The 21169-nt window shown below is 38.1% G+C and overlaps 3 protein-coding genes across 3 annotated transcripts in view; 1 reads left to right on the top strand and 2 right to left on the bottom strand.

Moving 5' to 3' along the window:
• The first annotated feature begins 1950 nt into the window (after positions 1–1950).
• Positions 1951–12608, top strand: LOC113672987 (uncharacterized). Its single transcript, XM_027189334.2, has 17 exons — positions 1951–2107; positions 2374–2415; positions 3304–3377; positions 4729–4809; positions 5511–5616; positions 6546–6687; positions 6960–7025; positions 7542–7668; positions 8173–8275; positions 8507–8565; positions 8761–8825; positions 8910–8952; positions 9326–9440; positions 10246–10339; positions 10741–10810; positions 10914–11017; positions 11379–12608. Exons 1-17 carry the CDS (start codon positions 1972–1974, stop codon positions 11641–11643), a joined length of 1692 nt encoding a protein of 563 aa, XP_027045135.2. The 5' UTR covers positions 1951–1971; the 3' UTR covers positions 11644–12608.
• LOC113673210 (mannose-P-dolichol utilization defect 1 protein) lies at positions 12211–17119 on the bottom strand. The gene is made up of 5 exons (XM_089209499.1): positions 16947–17119; positions 16580–16645; positions 14649–14781; positions 13636–13840; positions 12211–13192 (listed from the first exon to the last, which is right to left on the bottom strand). The coding sequence occupies exons 1-5, from the start codon at positions 17041–17043 to the stop codon at positions 12959–12961; spliced, it is 735 nt and encodes a 244-aa protein (XP_089065625.1). The 5' UTR covers positions 17044–17119; the 3' UTR covers positions 12211–12958.
• Positions 17120–17960: 841 nt separating this feature from the next.
• The window catches only part of LOC113673154 (mannose-P-dolichol utilization defect 1 protein), a 4329-nt gene continuing 1120 nt past the window's right edge, over positions 17961–21169 (bottom strand). The window contains exons 3-5 of the mRNA XM_027189523.2: positions 20804–20936; positions 19804–20008; positions 17961–19268 (exon numbers count right to left, since the gene is read on the bottom strand). Of these exons, the coding sequence (XP_027045324.2) occupies positions 19035–19268; positions 19804–20008; positions 20804–20936 (572 nt within the window). The 3' untranslated portion in view covers positions 17961–19034. The remainder of the gene's footprint in view (positions 19269–19803; positions 20009–20803; positions 20937–21169) is intronic.

The following is a 21169-nucleotide window of genomic DNA, read 5'->3' as shown; positions in this document are numbered from 1 at the left end:
TTGAGCACTCGCCATGATGTCGTGATGTACCATCAGTTACAGTTTCACAAGAAAAATATATTCGGCCAGAATTGCTGGACGAGTTTGGATTTCGTGTTATTATTATTAGTCCTAGAATTAAACTTCACAAAACCTCCTTGCGGAAATTAAAGCTTCGAACAAATTTCAGAAAACGTGATTGATCGTGAACAACTAAGTACTTGAAAATATTTGCCTGGGAAAAACCGTGCATGCATGTTTTGATCTTGTTCACGTGTAAATCTTCACCTGTAGAAATGCTAAGAAAACTACACGACATTGAACTGAACATCAAGTGCTTATTCTCTTAACTTATTTCTATATATTTTCTGATATGAAAGTTTTGAGAATTTGGTATTTTATCCCAGAATGCTGTTGCTGGGTTGATCACGTTCAATGTTTTCGTCGCACTCGTTTGGACAGCGTGGAGGTTGATCTTCTGATTTGCCTACATCTCATGACCAGCGCAAGTTCGATGATGAGAACTTTGAGTCATGAGCAAGAGTAATCCTGGCATAGGAACCTTTGCAGTGATCAGTGAAGGTAAAATTCTATCGAGCTGCTGCAGTTGACAGTCAGTTATTTTTACTTGAGAATGGCTGTAAAGATAACCAGCATTTTTCTGGTCTGCATCCTCACCACCTTGAGCACTTTGGCAGTTGGCAAGAAACTCTCGTTCAAAAAATGTGGAGGGTACTCGGATATCGAATCTGTGGATATCCCTTCCTGCTCATCGGATCCGTGCGTTTTAGAAGTTGGTTCAACCATCAATGCCTCCATGTCCTTCACTCCTAGTGAAATGGTAGAAAAAGGAACGATAAAAGTGTTCGTGTTGGCTTTTGGGTTGCGTGTACCTTTTCCGTACCCCGACAATGATGTATGCAAAAATCACGGGCTGGTGTGTCCACTGAAATCGGAAAAGCAGTACGACGCAAAAATGTCCCTGTATCTAAAGGACATCTTTCCACACTTTCACTTGAAAAAAGCAAAAGCAGAAATTATGGCGAAAGACCAAAGCCTCAAAACGATTTTTTGCTTCCAAATAGATGTCATATTCAAGTACAAATGAATTCGTTCATCTTTTCTATGAACGAGTGTGAACTGGCGACGCTTGACGAAAATATTCAGTTTGATCCTTAAATATTGAACAGTGCACAAATTATATACCCGGATTACTGATCAGAGAGGAGAACATTAGATTACTCAATCAGACATTTAGCTTTCCTGCAGGAATTCCTCGCGATTACAACATGAGATGTGAAAAATGCTACTGTATTTTTTAAATTTTGCTTTCCCTTTGATCTATTTTGCTCGTCTGCTTGATTTTTATGCTGTTGATGATCTTTGCATTAAATAAATTTATTCAAACTATCATTGTTAGTGTATTTTTGGGGCGGGAAACATTTAATCAGTTTTGGCATATTTCAATCTTTCTTTCCTGGTTTCGCTTTACATGACAAAATTTTCGCCAAAAAGCGTCGTCAAAAAAAAAAACGCAAAACACAAAACACAAAAAGCGAACAGATTGCTGAGGAACAGAAGCAAAAACCGGTTGATCAAAAACAGGGGAAAATTCACCAGTGGGAAGGTGACTTTACATCCCACCCTTATCACGTGCGGTTGACCCTTTAGCTCCCAAGATCTGATCGTAGATTCTCCCCTCTAGCTCCCACAAATTTCCTTGAAAATAAGTAACATGACAAGAATTTGATGTTAGACCAAGAAAACAACTTTTGCCTGAGAAGTTTGAGTATTCTCATTACCTGTTTGGTGGATTATGTATGGATATTACAAGGAGAACTTACATGTTAATCACATCTGGGAGTTCGAGGGTTAAAGCTGGTTACGGTTTCTCCCTGAAATATCACGCAATACCCAGCCAGTATGTACCCACCCCCGGTAAGGAACTGTTCGATGATTATTTCCCACAACGCCCTGCGCACTAACCAAAACATGGAGGACGAAGCTGAGCTAGAGGAATGTGGAAACGATGAAGATAATCTGCTCTCAGAAATCCTCGATTTTCAGAGCTCAACAATCGGCAGTAAAGGGGGAAGAAAATGGAAACTTCTTGTGTATCTTCAATGTTGTAAGTTTAATTCCAAGCAAACTGCTTTTCGGTACGAAGTTACAAACTTTTTAACATAGTTGCAACACCTAAATTACTCTACTAAATTAATAATGAGCATGCGGACTTCCCTTATTTCGGCAGTGACTGCTTCGTCTTCTTATTGCCCGAGATAAACTGGTTTTTCTCAAACTCAAATTTGCTTATTAGTGGGAAGCATGTCCGCATAACGCCTTAAATGATTGTTAAAATTTCATTGCATTCGTTCTCTTGGTGTTACGTTTTAGATTTTTCAACCATTGCAGCCGTTTTGGGAACTGGTATTATAGGTGAGTGGCTCTAACCCTTTTGCTCCCAAGATATCAAAGGTAAACTCCTTACTGTCTGCTGCAAAATTGTTGTGATGTTAGACTTGAGAATTTGGTCTTGGATCAACTTATGTAATCCCCTAATTGATATTTTTCTTAATTCTCATCACTTGTCTTGATTGCTTGATATTTTTCGATTGCTATTCTGAAAATAACTTGTCTTGAGATAGACTGCAGTGTTGTTCAAACAGGAGGCCCATGTCTGAACAGAAAGAAGTATTTTGATGGGTCTTTATATTTGTGAATATGCTTTAAGGTTCCTCAAGGCACTACCAGTACACAGTGATAGGATAAACATCGACAAAATTATCATCTGCTGCAAAATAGAGTGATTTATTATATCCATTTTAAATCTCTGGTGATTCTTGTAATCTGATTGACTCTCATTGGTGCAATTTATTCATAAATCACACCATTTTTTTTCCCTAAATTGCATCTTTTTCCCATCCACTGAGGAAGCTTTACTTTATAAAACAATCAGTAGCTTGTTTAAGGAAACCAATCAAATTGCAGGAAAATGAAGAACAACTTTTGCAACTTTATACAAACCAGCTCAGTACTGGATCAAAAAACATTTGGCCTGTTTCTCAAGCAATGAATTTTACAATTTCAAAATGAGTTTAAGAAAGTGATGATTGAACTTAGTGTTGTGCAATTTTGGTCTGATTAATCGTACTTGTGGTTTCAAATCAAACTCATGCTTGGCACTTGGGTGATTTTTAAATCTCTCATATGATTTCAGCATAAACTGCACAACAAGAAGTTCAATTACCATCATAAATGGTCTTGGATTTAGGTTTTTTTAAAAACTAAGAGTTTGATGTTAAAAGATATGCTTTTTATTACTAGGGTTTCCATTGGACCTTTCTCAATCAGGATATTTGCCTGTTATAGTGGCACTTTTGACCGAGACTCTTGTACAGGTAAGATGAAGGCTAGATGTGATTTCTGGTTTTGCCAATGATTATCTAGGAAGCAGGCTCTGATAGGTTAAGTCTGCACTTAAGCTAAGTGGCCCACCCAGGTGGGGCTAATCCTGCTTTCCTTAGCATTAAGGGACTAGGAGTATCCCCCCCTAGATGGGATACCAGTCCATCACAAGGTTACACCCCACAATTTTGCAAGGCTTCCCTGACAATTTGCAGATACCCATTCATACTCTTGGATGGAGAGAGGTACTGTTAGTTAAGAGGAAAGGGTTTTCCCCAAGAATACAAAAATCATCTGCTGCAAAATAGAGTGATTTATTATATCCATTTTAAAATCTCTGGTGATTCTTGTAATCTGATTGACTCTCATTGGTGCAATTTATTCATAAATCACACCATTTTTTTCCCCTAAATTGCATCTTTTTCCCATCCACTGAGGAAGCTTTACTTTATAATGACACAATGACTGCTCCGAGTCTTGAACCTAGACCTCTTGACCTGGAGTCCAGTGCACTGACTATTAAGTCACTACATGTGCCGCTCTTGTTAGTGTTGTAACATAAGTGGCTTTGCCCACAAGGTTGTTTCTATTCACAAATCATAAGATTATCAACATTGCTGATTGTAGTAGTATGCAGGATGCATGTCATACGAACTTCATAATAGACCTCGCTTACCATAGAGTCTCTGTGCCTCAGTGGTAGAGGTTTCAAAAGGGGATCATGGATTCATCATCAGATTCATCATGGGGACTCAGAATTTTTTCTTTGTCCCACACTCATAAAAGATGAAAAAAAACAACTTTCTCTATTTCTTTACCAAGCTTAAAACTTACTACTTTCCTATTCTATTTACAAGATTGTTTAAGTCGTCAATAAGCCTGCAAGGGGTTTAATGGGAGAATTATGGTTTCTTATTTCTTATGTCAAACCCCTTTGCAGACCTTTTGTAAAATCAATCTATCTTGCAGAGAGTCTACTTGCAAAGAACTTAAAATTTGTCTGCAGTGGTTGTTGATATTTTTTCATTTTGCTGGATAACCACAGCAGATCTGGTCATTTGCATGTATGCCTGGGTGGAATACAGCGCTCCAAGCAACAACTGTTTGGATTGTAATAGCATGTAGAAAAAAAAGGTATTTTCAAGAATGTCCGAAATTACATTAACAGGTTAAACAATGTACCCAATGCGGGGAGAGATTGTGATCTTGTGCCCAAAGTTAAATGTATAGGTACAGGGTGATGAAGTACTTAGAGATATTTGTTGCCAAATATTCATTAAGTACTCTTTTGTCTAATAATTTTGATCTTTATCATAATTATAATGTGTTGTTCTCAACTGGCAGATTTTGATAGTGTTATATTTCCTGGAGCTGTTACAAAGAAGCTATCAAGCTAATAGACAAGATGTCTTTGAACCAAATGTCGTAAGTCTTGTATTGAATTCTGCTAGCATGTTACTCTTCAGACAAGTTCGGTAATTTTGAAGAAGAGCTCCCCAAAAAACCTGTCGGCCGTCTGTCGGCCGACTGTCAGCCGACAGTCGACCGACAGTTGGCCGACAGTCTACCGACAGGTTAAGAAAAAAGAAAAAATTGTGTTAAAAACGAACAGTTAACGTGACATAACAATCCATAATGGTGATGTATGACTGTATGCCAATGAAGTTCGCGGCACGATTTTACGAGTGAAATATCTTGTATATTTCACCACTCACAAAACGGCTCCTTTAGGAGCCACCAAATCTTGAAAGTCAATTGTCAACGTATTAAACATGTTGGATGTCGTTTTCAAGCGAAAACCGAGAGAAAACATTAAGGTTTGTGTTAACGTTTCACGGACAAGCTACCGACAAGCTACCGACAGGTTACCGACACATTACCAACAGTCGGCCGACTGTCGGCCGACTGTCGGCCGACAGGTAGCCTATATTTCAGGCAAAACCTGTCGGCCATCTGTCGGCCGATTGTCAGCTGACAGTCGGTCGACAGTCGGCCGACAGGTTTTTTGGGGAGCTCTTCTTCACAATTACCGAAAGTTCAACAGTTGCCAGGATCAACCACAAGGGGTTGACATTGCTTTTTTTTTTTTTTAACAATTCTTAATTCTTTTCTTTTGACACATTTAGCTGACAGAGGAGGAAGATGTTCCCCTGAATGATATGGAGACAAATGATGATGAGGAACAAAATGCTAAATCAGAAATGGACCTGGAGCTCTGCAGAAATGACAAAGGTTGGAAGATTTTAATACTTGTAATTTTGTCCTTGATACCTATTTAACTGACTCCATGTTAGTCAAAACCTCATCATCAGTAACCTCCACTTTACTTCATTTTGATATTTGGTCTTTAAAGTATAACCTTTGGGAACAACATTGCATTTTGTGCATCCTGAAATATCTAGTTATGAGGTTTCACATTCACAGTCTATAACTTGTCTTTTTATAATAATCCATCCTTGGAAATACTTGAAACATTGTGTGGTTTGCTGGATGGGTTTGGCAGGGGTTGAAAAACCATCTGCAAGTGACCCACCTCACAAACAGAAGCTTGACCAGGATTGTTTTTAATCACTTTTATTCTTACCAGACCTTCTGTAATTTAAAAGTTTAAAAGTTTGAGTGGCTGTCTATTAAGCTTGGGAAGTCTTTCATTAATAAATTCACAGAAGATGTGGTAGTTTGATAATTAGCAAGCTGGACGGTGAATTGAGAGGTCTGGGTTTTAAACCCTGTCTTGGTTATTATGTTGTGTTTTTGGGCAAGAAAATTTACTCTAAATTGCAGTATCTCTCACCATCCAGAAGTTTTACATGGGTATCAATGAACTGTTAGGAAATGCTGGGAGTAGAGGGGGAGGAAATGAACTAGTATCTTGTCCAGGGAAAGAAGTAATACACCCAATCACTTCATGCAATGGAAAGTGTTGTAAGTTCCCACATTGTGGATCAGTCTTGGCTCAAGTGCTGACTTTACCACAAATTTACAAACTGTTCTGCAATGATGTAGTATCCTGGCCAGGGGAAGGAGTGATAAAACCAATCACGTCTATGAAAAGTGCTATAAGTTCCTGAATTGTGGATCAGTCTTGGATCAAGTGCTCACTTTGTCATAAATTTACAAACTATTTTTATGCGTTATGGTTGTCGTGTGCTCTCTTGCAGACATAGAAGATGGGGAAGACTTGTTAAGGACAACAGATGGTCAGGATGCAATCAAACATTGTCCCTCTCTTCACACAATGGCTGAGCTTTTCCTGCAGAATGGCACCAAGCAGTTGTTTAAAGTGATTGTGCTGCTGATGTTGTAAGAACTTTTTTTAAAATGGTCCTCACTTTCTTTGCTGTGCAAACATAATCACTGTTATGATTACAGACTGAATTAGACTCCTCATTACACCAAAGTTTTTTCAATCTATGACTAATTTTTGTTATTTTGTAGTCAAAATGGTAATGCAATCCAGTGATTGGTCGTAATACAATGCCTATACATTTTTAAAATATTTCAGTTCTCAGTTTTGAGAATTTCTGAGAATGTCAGAAAAAATAGTATAAAATTTCTTCTTTTGATTTTTTTAGTGTCTCTGTTCTCATCAATTATGCTCTTGCTGGGAGTCAGGCTTGTTTGCAGCTTCTGAATCTTAGGTGTGTGTTCTGCATTTTGCCTGTTGCATGCATCAGTAAATCTACAGTTAATCCATTCAAAGTGCAAAAATTATTCCATCTTCATGTGGAATTCTTTGTTTTTCTCATCAGGAGCTTATTTATGACATCTGATGATAATTGTATCTCAAAGCATTGCAAATGATTTAAATTAGAGCTTTTTGCACATATTTTTATATTAATTTAATTTTGAGCTTGAAGGCAATCTATTTATTTAAAGTTAATCTGCCAAATCAAATCTTGTCTCAAGAAAACCAAAAGCCACCCACCTAAAAAACTTACCTTGAATTTTATTGTGAATCTCTCATTTTAAAAATGATTTTCACTTTTCAATTTGACTGTTACTGGATCACAAAATACTTTATTCGATAGCTTGGTATGTTCACTTAAAATGTCGTTACAATGATAAGTTATGTCATTCAAAGCAAGTTTTGGATTCCATACAGTAAGACAAGATACAAAACAAAAGAGATTATCCTTTTTCTATTAAATTCACAGGGTGGATTATGGAGTAACAGTCTTAGTTTGGAGCTGCGCATTCCTGATTATCTTTATTAATTTCTGTGTCCTACCATTTGTTTCTTTACTTACATTTGGGGGAGGATGTTTGATCCTTGCTGTCACCGTAAGTACATAGTTCTGTAGTCTGACTGGGTAAAAATCAATAATGAGAATTCTAAGTCAGATTTTATAAATCAATCCTCATTATAAAGGCTTTTGTCCATTGTACCCAAGATGAATTGGAATTTGTCACTAGTTGTTGGGTTTTATGCCATATGTGTTTCTTTTCATGTCAGTTTGAAGTATTCTGATGAGTTTTTCAAAAAATGTAGCAACTACCTTTCTTGACAGATGGGTTTAATAGATTTGAATTCAACATGGTTGAAAGTTCAATGAGCAATAACCAAGGGATAAATGACACTTAACTGATTTCTTTTGATAATATGTTAAAAAAAAATTAAAAATAATATTTAAAACACATTTTTGTAAGTTTACATTGTTGAATTTTTTAAAGAACATTTTACTTTCTGCTTTTCATCACTTCTTCAACTTACTCTACTGTCAGTGACAATTTATAGATTTATATTAATTATTAGTGAGATTGAATCAGCAAAAAAATTTTTTCCAGGTTTGGGCAACTTTGAAGCTAGAGAGCCACATAATCAGTGTTCCAATTTTTGGTGAATTGAAATATGTTGGTCAGCCTTTGGTTTCTGGCACAATTACAATGGGTGAGTGTACTCTAGTGATCAGTTCACCTAAAGAGAACAATAATTGTTCATTTATATTTATAACTGAGGGAACTATGTGAAAGGTTTTGGCCTGGGTACTATCTCTTTTGCAATATTTTTGGATGTGTGGTGGGATTGATAGTGATAGGGTTGGAAGATGGATTCTCATAACTGCACAGTTTAAGATATTTGCAATCCTTTGACTTTTATCTAATTTGAATAAATTTTTAGGAGTGATTGTCAACATCCTCCCAGTGCTTTTTGCGAAAATGAAGCCTTGCATTTCAGAGGTAAGGAGCAAACTAAGATAAATTTGACCTTGCAAATATTACTCTTTTTGTTTAATATAATAATTACTACTTGTGTAAATGAAATATCAAAAAACTGTGAAATGTAAATTGTGCGTAACTAAATCAGGGATGTGGGTTGAAATAAGTGAAAAAAATTCAAAATCAGAAATTCTTTTTTGCTTCAAATTTTCACAGATTCGTTGGTTTTATGGATCTGTTATTGCTGGAGTGTTGACCTATGTAACAATTACCACTTTTTGGTCAGTATCTTCCTTTTTTTTCTTTGAAGTTGAAAAACCATTTCAACATAACATTTTAATATTGATAGAAATTATTTCTTTCAGGGTTGCAAGATATGGTGTTACACTTCCTTATCCCTTAACAAAGGTACTACACTTTTTCTGTGCTGTTTCACCAGTCATTTTGTTTTAAATCTCTTGAAATCTTCCTGGACTATAGATTAAGAGGTCAAGGGTTCAGACCCCTCCTGGGTTATGGTGTTATGTTCCTGGGCTAACCTCTTTACTCTCCCCATGCCTCTCTCCACCCAGGAGCATAAATGGGTACTGGTGATTGTTAAAGGAAGCTTGATGAAGTGCTGGGGGGAGGGGGGGGGGGTAATACTCCTGGTCATTTCATGCTATGGAAAGCTCCATCTGGATAAGCCACTTGCCACAAGTACAGACTTATTTCCAATACCCTTCATCCTGATATATTATGAAGGTTCACTTTGTTTCTTTCCATTTTGTCTACCTCACAGATTGTAGGATCAAACTACCCAGCCCATGGTTGGATTCCTCTTCTCATTCAAATATTGTTGATTATCAGTGTAACAGTCTCATTTTTGACAATGGGAACAGGATTGAAACACATGAGTGAGTAGATTGCAACATAGAACCTTCTAGCACTGCAAGGAGAGATAAAATACTGATTAAGTTAATTGTTTCATTTGGGACTTTAAGTGTAACCTTGTGGGGGAGGGCAGACATTTTCAGTCATTTTTACAATGGTGAAAGCTCATGTAAAATTTGAAACAGATTTTCAAAAATGATGTAGAGCAAGCTGTTATTTTGCCTTAACCCTGCACTTCCTCAACTCATAGAAAGATTTCTCTGCAGGGTGGTTTAAAGTACATCTTACATTGTGTAGTTGTGTATGCTTTTGAAAGTTGACAGTTTCCACCCTCCCCCTCCCTGGCTCAAAGAGAGATTCCTTTGCAGGGTGGTGTGGAGTACAGCTTACATTGTGTAGTATATATTGCTTATTACAGTCCAAAGATTCCACCCTCCCCCTCCTCAACACATAGAGAACTTTCTCTGCAGGGTGGTGTGGAGTACAGCTTACATTGTGTAGTATATATTGCTTGTTACAGTCCAAAGATTCCACCCTCCCCCTCCTCAACACATAGAGAACTTTCTCTGCAGGGTGGTGTGGAGTAAATCTTACATTTTATACTATATATTGCTTTTTTAAGTTGACAGTTTCCACCCTCCCCCTCCTCAGCTCATAGAGAAATTCCTCTGCAGGGTGGTGTGGAGTACAGCTTACATTGTGTAGTTGTATATTGCTTGTTTTAAGTCAACAGTTTCCACCCTCCCCCTCCAAAGCTCATAGAGAGATTCCTCTGCAGGGTAGTTAGGATTACATTTTACATTGTGTAGTGTTCATTACATGTTACAGTTGACACCTGGTTCAACACATTTTATCCAACGGCTGCAACGTCCTGGCAAAACACCAAATGGGAAGGAATCTACTGCAGCGCTAATATCAGATGGTCAGTGATGAAATGAGTTAAAAATGTTCATTTTCTCACCGTTTTCCATACAATACTTTTTTATTGTATTTATAAGAATCTGGTTTCACCCCAGAGATTTATGCTTTCCATCAGTTCTTAACACATTTCTGTTTATCTCTTCAACCCCTGAAATTGACCAGCATCTAATTCCACCTTACAATATCACCCCTTAACACGAAAATAAAGGAAATGACCACCAACTTTAGGAGCTCTTAATTGTTAAACAAATTCTCCTTGTCAGCACCTTAGGAAATCTATAGAGACCAGTATGGAGAATATGCATACTGATGGTAGGGTGTAAAGGTTGAACTCTGACTTGATGGTGGTAGGGGAAGTGAGAGGTTGATCTAAAGAAGTTTGCTTCTTATAAATTTTGACAGGTTGGTGAAGATTTTCATACTTTTATCACTGTTTGGATTTGTTTTTGCTGTCGCGGTACTGAACCCTGTGGTGAGTGACTCTATGCTTGCTCTCTGCTCCCTGTTACTTTCATTCGTTGCACTACCCACCCCTCCCTTATGACAGGATAACTGGCGTTCAAATTTTTTTTCAGGGCACTGCTTTAGTTTCAGGAAACGTTGCATCCTTGACATCGATTGCTGAATTAGGTGTTTTTCTTATTATAATGTTGCGACGAGCACATAGTTTGGATTTCAGGTGAGCTTTAGAACCTTAGCTTAATTCCTTGCAAGTTGTTTCGCTAAAGACCAAGACCTGGTTGTTCCAAGGATGATAACGCTATCTAACGGATAAACTGCTATACAGCGGACAAGTGTCAACAAAACTTTCTGCACTATCAACTGGATAGAGATTTATCCACTCAATAGTGTTATCCTCTCTTTGAAATTTGGGAATCTGAGCATGGACTTTGGGGAACTGACTTATTAGCTACGTTTCATCTGAGCGCAAACCTTTGCTCTTACTGGCCCTTGTTGTTTTTTTTTTTTGATGTTGTTGTCTTGCAACACTAGAAATAAAGAAGCCAAGAACGTCTCGTTTACTTCTTTTTTCTCCTCAGCCATCTGCGTGTTCCTGTTCCCCTGTCACGTTATCTGTATCACCTGCAGTACCCTGTTATCTTGTACTTCCTGGTCGCTTTTGTCTTCAACATCACTGAGGTCGTTCAGTTATCACTCTACGGCGACCCAAGTCTCACTCCACAGGCAAACCAGTCTTTTCCATCACTGATTAGCTCTGCTGGGGCTAACTCGAGCCTTGCAAGTTCACATAGCAGACAATGGCGTATTCATGACACGTCGATGACCAACGCGACGTTGTATTAAAAATCCTAAGAAAACCACGACAACGGCGGCGACGTCATTGTAAACCAACTGTTTAGATATGTGGAGATTTCCCCCAATTGCAAGTTCGCCCGCTACCGCTACTGCGAGTTCGCCAACTTGCAAATCTACCGCCGCGTTAACCCCATAACCCTTAAGAGGGACTAGCATCTAATTTCTCCTTACAATATCACCCCCGAATCACACATTAAGGTCATGAGAATCAAAGAAATGATCGACTTAAGAAGCTCTTGATTGTTAAGTAAATTCTCCTTGCCGGTACCTTAGGAAATGTTTAGCGGACAGTATGGAGAATCTGCATACTAATGTTAGAGTTAGGGTAAGGTTAAAAAAAGTAAGGATAACCGACGCATAACTACAGCGCCAGTGATGCAAATCCGCTACATTACTCCAGTCTTAATCTAACTGGTTTGGCTCTGTTATAATTCTGAAGTGCTGACCAACGTACTTTTTCTGTACTGATAAAGATGAGGACGAGCTAGTTTACCTTAGGGGGCGAACTTGCAACAGAGCGAAACCTCCATAAAGCAATGTCTACTCACTCAGAGATTTGATTATTTATATAATTTAATATTTATTGCATTTAATCAGTAGGTAGATAGGTGTAAGTGTGTTTTGAACTTTGTAACAACACAAAAAAAAATTCGAGAGTTTTCATGTTTCAGTCAATAACTTTAAAACAATTTTTTTCTTGGTTCAAGTTGCTTGGCGAGCAGTTAATGCGTTCCTTTAAAGGTATACGCTAAGCGTAAATTATGCGATCTCTCGTTAAGAAATGCCTGTGCCACAGGTGATAATATTTAAGATAGTTATTTAGGTTACTACAGACGTGTACTAGTTAGAATTAATAAGCGCAGGCAAATTTCATAAATTCTAAATCTAGCTTTTTTACAAAAACTAAATATTTCTCAGTAGACAGATGTTGATAATAAAATAATTCACTCAAATTGTGGAAACTTCACTTCACTGTCTGCATCGAAACAAAATCACCCTAAAACAGCAAGAAGCACGAAAATTTCTGCGGGGTTTAACGTTCGCAGATTGTCCTTGAATCGTAATTTTTAACATAGAATATGAGCAGCCAGCTTTTACGGCGAAAAATCAGCGAAAAAAAATTGATGTTGAGGCGAGACCTGGGAGCGAGGTGCCCGACAGAGCTCCCCGCGGTATGCAAACATCAAATTTTTTTCGCTCGACGGACTTCGCCGAAATGGAGGGACTTCTCGTAGTCGCTAATAGCAATGAAAATAAAGTTCTCCTAGATTATTCTCGAGCGAATCTAAACATTAGGTGTTTCCTACTCTTTCTTCTTTTGGGCATCAATGGTTGCGTTCCAATAATACAAAATCTGTGTAACCATGGTAATGTTGAATACGGTCGAGAGGGTGAAAATAGCCAGAATGTATTGGTCCCCAGTCTCTTGCATTGTAGTGAAGATACGGGCCGCGTGGGTAAACAATAGCAGAAGTACCATAATGAATGACAACTGACCCGTGTGACCATTGCGGAAGTTTTCCGTGATCTGAGAAACCTGATGGAGGATAAAAAGTTCCATGTCGACAAAAAACGTTTTAATTTTGGTCCTTGAAATTCTTGCATCACGCTCTCAGACACCAACTAAGACAACATCTTCGTTTCCAGAGCCCTTTCTTATGGAGGAGGAAAGAGAACGCTAGGAACGAGGTTTCTCAGACAGGACACATAAGGTCCTCAGGTTTCCTAAAAGATCTCCTGCTAAGGAGGAGTTATCTCGTACCAAATTCTTCTGGTTGTTTGACAGAGTTGAATAAAAAGGGTTCGTTTGCGCCAATGCATTGCGCAAAGGACATTGGGAAATTTTAGAACGTATATGCAGTTGGCTAGGGGTTCAATAAGCACTCCACCCCCCCCCCTCCTTCCCTAGATTAATAAAACGTGCCGCTAGCTCTGATAAGTGCAAAAACAAGCTATTAACATCACTTTTAATTAACTCACCCGGCTTATGGAAAGAAGTAGAATGTTCAAAGAAGTCAGTTGAACCAAAATAGAGATGGGGATTAGTCCAGACAAGAGTACGTATGCAATGGCTCCATACAGGAAAGGGAACAAGATGGCAGCTACAGTTCTTTTGGTGTAGTAGAAATACAGAAAAACAAGAAAACAGGTCTGGCAAGCTTTAAACGAGCTCTCACCCCAGGTACTGAAACAAAAGAATGTAATATCAAAATTAAAGGTGAAATGTTGCAGAAAAAAATATCCTCGATACCAAAAAGCCCGCATTTTCTCAGTCCCCGAGACTGCAGAGTTTTGGAATTTTGGGGGGGTACTCATGACCCTTTCATTTGAGCCCTTAAACTGGGCTGACAGAGATTTCATAGCAGAGACTTAGCCTAGGGAGGTACTTTAGGAAAGTTCTAGTTTGACACCCGATTTTCAGAAACCTGACAGCCAAGGTTAAGTGTTTACAATTTCCGCACATGTGCATAAAAAATTTCGCGCGCTTTCTGACCAAAGTCTCACTCCCAATTAAAAACTTTGCGCTATAAGCTCGAACCGATACAGGAGAAGAAAAGACCTCGCCACGTACTTTCCCGTTCCTCTGATAACAGAGGGAGAAAAAAAATAGTATCTGGAAAATGGGTTGTCCTGGAACTTTTCCGTGCGTCTCGGGACAACCGCGTCTCCAGAGTGCTTTAAAGGGAAAAGTGCCCTTGACATGTGGTACTCGGAAATCTTCGGGCCGCTTTGGATTTCATGGGGCCCTCTACAGGAAGTGTAATGACCTAAAGGAGGTGTTGTATAGATTGGAGGGAATCTTTTTCTAACCGCCTACTCACACATAGGAGAATAAGTCTGGTTGACCGCGAGAAAGTGACCAGGTAATCTGTGAGGTGCATGCGCGCGGCTTAAGAGGAAGGAGGATGGAGGGGAGGGGGGGTGCGTTATGTATCTTCATAAATCTTTGCCATCGACAAATTTATCGACAGTCAAGCGGTTAAATTGCTGACCTGAATGGGAATCCCCTGGCTAAATTGTAGCTGAATGTTACTGTTTGTGTTGCCAGTTCTGTGACAAAGCCCACCAGACTGAGGCCCTCCACACTTGATGCTCGTAGGACCTTGAGTATCTGTGGAAACTTGACTAAAACAAGATTTGATTTTTGAAATGAAAAAATCACCACATCTGTTATTAGAGGAAAAATCAGTTTTATTTCTGATTTAAAAATCAGAAATATAACTGGGAGTTAAATGTTTGAGGAGATTAAGGCTATCTCAACATATCAGATTTGACAATAGAAAGACTTATGTTGTGTTCATTTGTCATCCTCTCAAATTAATGCAGTGCAAACCCAGTCGTTTATCCACACTATTGTCTAAAAGGCATACTAGTGTCCTAAATCTAAAATCAGGCACAAACGTCCAAAATGTTTAATCGGCCACTACTGTCCAAAATCCAAAGTCAGCCACTAGTGTCCCAAATCTAAAATCAGCCACAAGTGTCCAAATCTCAAATCGGCCGCTAGTGTCCAAAACCTCAAATCAGCCACTGGTGTCCCAAATCTAAAATTGGCCGCATGTTTCCAAAATCTCAAATTGGTCACTAGGATCCAAAATCCAAAGTCGGCCACTAGTGTCCCAAATCTCAAAGTGGCAACTAGTGTCCTAAAAATAAAATCAGCCACAAGTGTCTAAAAACCTGAAATTGGCCACGAGAGCCCAAAATCTAAAGTCAGACTCTAGTGTCCAAAAATCTAAAATTGGTTACTAATGTCCAAAATTAGCCAAGGGGTCCAAAACCTGAGATAGGCCACTAGTGTCCAAAATCTCAAATTGACTACTGATGTCAAAAATTTAAAATCGGCCTCTAGTGTCCAAAATTTAAAATTATACAGGAGTGTCTAAAATCTCAAATCAGCCACTAGTGTCCCAAATCTAAAATCGGCCACCAGCAGCCAAATTATAAAATCAGCCATTAGTGTCCAAAATCTCCAATTAGGCACTGGTGTCATAAATCTAAAATCACCTACTAGTGTAAAAATCTCAAATCGGTTCCTATTGTACAGAATTTAAAATAAGCCACAAGTGTACAAAATCTTAAATCAGCCACTAGTGTCCAAAATCACAAATCAGCCACAAGTGTCCAAAATCTAAAATTGGCCACTAGTGTCCCAAATCTAAAATTTGCCACTAGCATCCAAACTCCAAAATCGGCCACTAATGTCCAAAATCTAAAATTGGCCACTAGTGTCCAAAAACTCAAATCGGACAATAGTCTCCCAAAACGATTGGGTTTTAGTAAAACGTCTTTTTACTGTTATGGTGTTTCTCTGGAGGGTGACACTTTTAAAACTTTTGTATGAATGTGCTGAATGTGCTAATTTAGGCCGAAACATGTCATTTTCTTCATTAATTTTTTAACGTGGCCTCCAAAATCAAAACTGCTTTGAGTTTGGAACCTGTTTACTGAAAAAATTTATTGGTTTTGGAACCAATACGCTTTGTTATAGCGCAAATGGGCTTCACATCAAAGCTGGAGTTCAGGATTGGAAAATTACCTCCAAAAATATAGCTCGAATGATATATTTTGTTCTGCAACTCTCTTCCTATCACTCGCTTGAGTTCAGACGATAAATATGTTTTAATACTCTCCTGGCCCCTTTCTGATCGAACTCAGTCATAATATACAACCTTTTCATACCAAAATGACTCATAGGCCAATCCCCCTGGAACAGTTTATGTCTTTATAGCTTATATAGGAAAGGAATACCCGCTACCCTTCCTTGGATTCTCCTCCGAGACATTTCGCATCGCGTAACGAAAGAAGAACCCTACTGCGTGATTTATGATTTAATCAACTTCTTGGAAAGTCACTCAAGCATGCAGCGTTCTGGTAAACAACTATTAGGCCTCGAGTAAAAGTAGAAGAATTTTTGACTCACTGATCGGAGCTAAAAGCACAATAATATATCCAAGGCATTTGCTGAGTGCAATCTTCAGACAAGCAACTGTGAAGAAAATGAAAGGAAAAATAAAAATATGGATCGATCGTTGTCTCATCATCTTGGGAAGCGGTGATAGAGAGTAACCACGAAATCGCCAGTGAATATCGAAGAGACTTTGACAAATACGTTACATGTTGCACAATTGCTAACCAGCATTTGTTTTAACATTTCTTTCGAGCTTAATGTCACAAAATGTACTTCCCTATCACTTCCCTAACACTTCCCTATCACTTCTGAATGACACTTTAATAGACTTTAATTTAATAGATATATCTTTAATTGGATAGCCAAACACTTAGCTTACCGTGGAAAAAGTTAAAGTTGACGAAAAATTCATCGTGGCAATATTTTGGAACAATGAAGAGAACCAACGGAGTGAAAAAGAACTCGCTTACTGCCATCTGGAATGGAATATTTCTTCCACAAGACTTTCCTCTTTCACTTTCTCGCGCTTCCCTGCTCCTCTACCGCTGGTCAAAGATGAATACCCAATACATTTCGTGCATTTCATGAAGATTGCGTGACATATCAGTGGCCCAGAAATCCCTCAAAATTGAAGATTTGACGGATACAATTATTTTTTTTCCCAATCTTCTGTACATAACTTTATTCTCAACAATTCTTGATAAGACTGGTAAATAACATGTCTTCATAGGAAAAAAAGTTTTCTTTCTCCATCAGTTGATGCAGCAAGAAATATCTAAATGCTTTTAAACAACTATCCCTCTTTTTGTCTCTCAATCTCAAGTTATGAGCATAGCATTACGAATGTCCTTAGAAGAATCTGCATGATCTATTCCACACAGTTCAAACCTGGCTGAGTGCTGTTAGGTTCACCTCAATAATACCCTCTCTTACTCCCTTTCCAAGGAGCTATTTACCCCTTATGAGTGATCAACATCTAATTTCTTCCAACAGTATCACCCTTAGATCAAACATCAAGGTCATGAGAATAAAGGGAATGATCCTGAATTCAAGAAGCTCTTGATCATTTGACAAATTCTACTGTAAGTAGCATAACAAATGTATTTAGAACAGTATGGAATATATGCATGCTGATGTTAGGGTGTAAAGATTTAACCCTTTAACTCCCAGATAAAATTTGTCATTCTCCTTACTGTCAGCCATACAATTCTTATAATGTTAGTTCAGAGAAATTAGTATTGGATCAACTAATTATCCCCAAATTGATATTTTTCTTTATTCTCATTACTCACCTGGTTGATATTGAAGTGATATTGTAAGGAGAATTTCTGTCTTGGTCACTCATGGGAGTTGAAGGGTTAACAGAGACATGGAACACAATCCAAACTTTCACTCATGGGAATCACTTTTATTAATGATGTAAATCATTCTGATAAATCCATTCAAAATGTTTTTTCATACACAACAATTAAATGTGAAAATATCACCATGTACAATGCAAATTTAGAATTCAACACTGTCTGCATTGCAAACTCACTTTGTATGTAACTAAACTACCACATTTTTTTTTCACCCTTAAAGCAAAATTAGAGTAGAATTTATAGTAGAATAGACTGAGGAAATAACTTAACCTTCGAAGACAAAAGAGGTGTTATTGTAAATAAAGCTTTGCAGGTAGTAAGGGGTATGTAAAATTAATATGTCTTTTGAATAAACAAGTTAAATTGTTCATCTAAGAAAATAGAAAGTGAGCCATTTCTTTGTATCCAAAGTACTGAAAAAGGTTTCTCATGCTTGAGGACTACCACAACTTCCCTCAGAAAGACCAAAGGGATGAAACACAAAAACATTGCTTTGTGAGTTGTCAAATTCCTTCCCAAATATCAGAAAAAAAATTCCCAATGCCTATCATTTTATCACCATAAATTTTTTCATCTCACATCTTCCACACCTTTTTAATGCTGGGATAAGTGGGCAGTGTTTTTAATTAAGATACCTCATCCAGAATTTTAACCTTTTGACCCCTGAGAGTAACTAACATCTACTTCCTCCTTACAATGTCACCCCTGACTCAGACGTTAACCCTTAATGCGCAAAATCTGATTGTCAATTCTCCCCTCCAACTCCTACACATCTCCCTGTAAATTAGTTACTAGAATCTTCTGTTATATCAAAATAATGACTTCTACCTGATAATTTTGAGTATTCTCATTACCTTTTTGCTGACTAATATGTGAATGTTATTGGGAGAAGTTAAATGTTAATCACTTCTGGGAGTCTAAGGTTTAAAGAGACGAAATTGAAGGAAATAATCACAAACTAAAGAAGCTCTTGATTGTAAAACAAATTCTCCTTGTCAGTCCCTTAGGAAATGTATAGAGAACAGTATGGAGAATATGCACACTGATGTTAAGGTGTACAGGATTAAAAATGTATGAGTATATGTTACACATCAAAAGACAAGTCTTTAGGCTTCCTTCTTCTTCAAGTCAGGCTTGACATTCCAGTAGTAGAGAACTTGGAAGGTGAGAGTGGCATTCAGCGTAACTGACACAAGAAAGGTCACAAGCATGACCTTGTCGCCAGTCTCTTGTATAGTGGTGAAGATGCGCGCCACGGCTCCCAAGGTCAACAAGAGAACCATGATGAATGATAGTTGCCCTGTGTGGCCATTACGGAAATTAGTGACTATCTGTATAAGCTGAAGAGGAATTCAACATCAGTACAGTGACATGAAACAATTACAAAAATTTATACTCTTCTTCTTCCCTGAATAGGGTGCTAGTCCATTCAAAGTTTCTCTTTCATCTCTTCTAACCCCAACATTTGGTAAAATGTCCATGGCAGTTTGCCCGTACCCATTTGTACTCCTGGATAGAGAGGGGCTTTGGGAGAGTTAAGTGTCTTGTGCAAGAACTCAACACAGTGACTTGGCCAGAACTTGATCCCAGACCTCTATAACTGGAATCTAGCATTAGACTAGTACATCTCTTGGTGCACAATGCAATCTTAACGATGAATGACAAACCCTTTAGTTAGTATATCATCTAAGGATGACAGAAAAAACAGAAAAATAGCAAGAAAGTAAAAATATGATGACTCCATCCAGGGATAAGACATGAGCTTCTTGATTCAGACTCTAGCAAAATAAATGACTGTTACCACAACTATGAACAACAAAAGAGTTAAAACTATTCAAGAATAAAAAAAAGCATCAATAATGTCCTGCAACTCACCCTACTTGTTGCAAGAAGACCAATGTTAAATGAAGCAAATTTAGTTAACACTGACATTGGAGTCAGGCCAGATGCTAGAACATAAACAATTCCTCCATACAACACTGGGAAAACAACACCTGCCAAAGGTCGGCTGGTGTAGTAAAAGTACATCAAGATCAAAAGACAGCCCTGAATTGACATGAAGAAATTTTCACCCCAAGCACTGAAAAGGAAGGAGAGACCATGGATTAAGAGAAATATATTTTAACCCTTGAACTGAATTCTCTTTACCTGTTTATTGGGTAATGAATAGATATTAGAATAATTTGAAAGGAGAATCTAGAGGTGTATCAGAAGCCAACTAAAGCATTATATCCATGCACCTCTTGATTTGGGCCTGATTTGATCACTCTTTCTCACTAGACCCACATCAAAATTCCACAAACAGCAGCTGGTAACTGAGTCTATCATTTCAAGCCAGTCAATAAAAATGTTGCAAAAACACATTCCCAACTCCCCTCCCCTCCCCTCCCCTCCCCTCCCTTCTTTCAGTAGTCCATAAGTACAGAGGAGGCCTTATTCATCTAAATGAAAACAAAAAAATTCTCTCTCAAAGTAAAGATCTGATTATCAATTCTCCCCTCTAACTGCCACAGATCTTCCTGTAGATTAGTCTGGAGAATTTGTTGTCCCATCAAGATAACACCCTCCATCTGATAAAAGTATCTTTTCTCATCACACCTGATTGCTGAATAATGCATCATAATTCTGAGGAGAAACTACAAGTCAATCCATTCTAGGTGTAAATGGTTCAATGTACTGTTCTGCTGCACCATAAATCAATGTTTTTGAATGTTTTTTTTTTATCGGAAAGAGAACACCCACTGCAATCTGGATTTGTCCACAGATCACAAATTCTTATACAGCCCTACTGCGCATGTTTTACCCATTTAATCATACCTCGCTAATAAGCTAGTACAAACTTGGATTACTCTTCATTCATTAGATTAAAACTTACCTAAAAGGGAAAGACTTGGCATAGCTGTACGTTCCAGAAGTGGTCAAAGCTACCAACTCAAGTATGAAAGCTGTTAAACTGAGACCTTCCACACTAGAGGCTTGTATAACCTTGATAATCTGGGGAATTTTGACTGTGAAAAGTAAATTTGTTGATGATACCATATTAGTTTAGCACAGTGTATTGGCCTGTATCTTTTTAAATTTCACCATCATGCACCAATTGGCAAGGCTGCTGTGAAGAACTGATATATGCATAGGTATGTTTTGTAGTGGGGGGGGGGGGGGGCTTGCTGCAGAAGCTTGCGTCAAAGCATTGCATGCAGCAGTTGAAAATCAATTAAGCATCTATGACCTTAATAGGTTT

The sequence above is a fragment of the Pocillopora damicornis genome, chromosome 6 (assembly GCF_964200805.1).
Source record: "Pocillopora damicornis chromosome 6, jaPocDami1.2, whole genome shotgun sequence".
Classification (NCBI taxonomy): domain Eukaryota; kingdom Metazoa; phylum Cnidaria; class Anthozoa; order Scleractinia; family Pocilloporidae; genus Pocillopora; species Pocillopora damicornis.
This window is presented reverse-complemented; position numbering and strand designations above follow the sequence as displayed.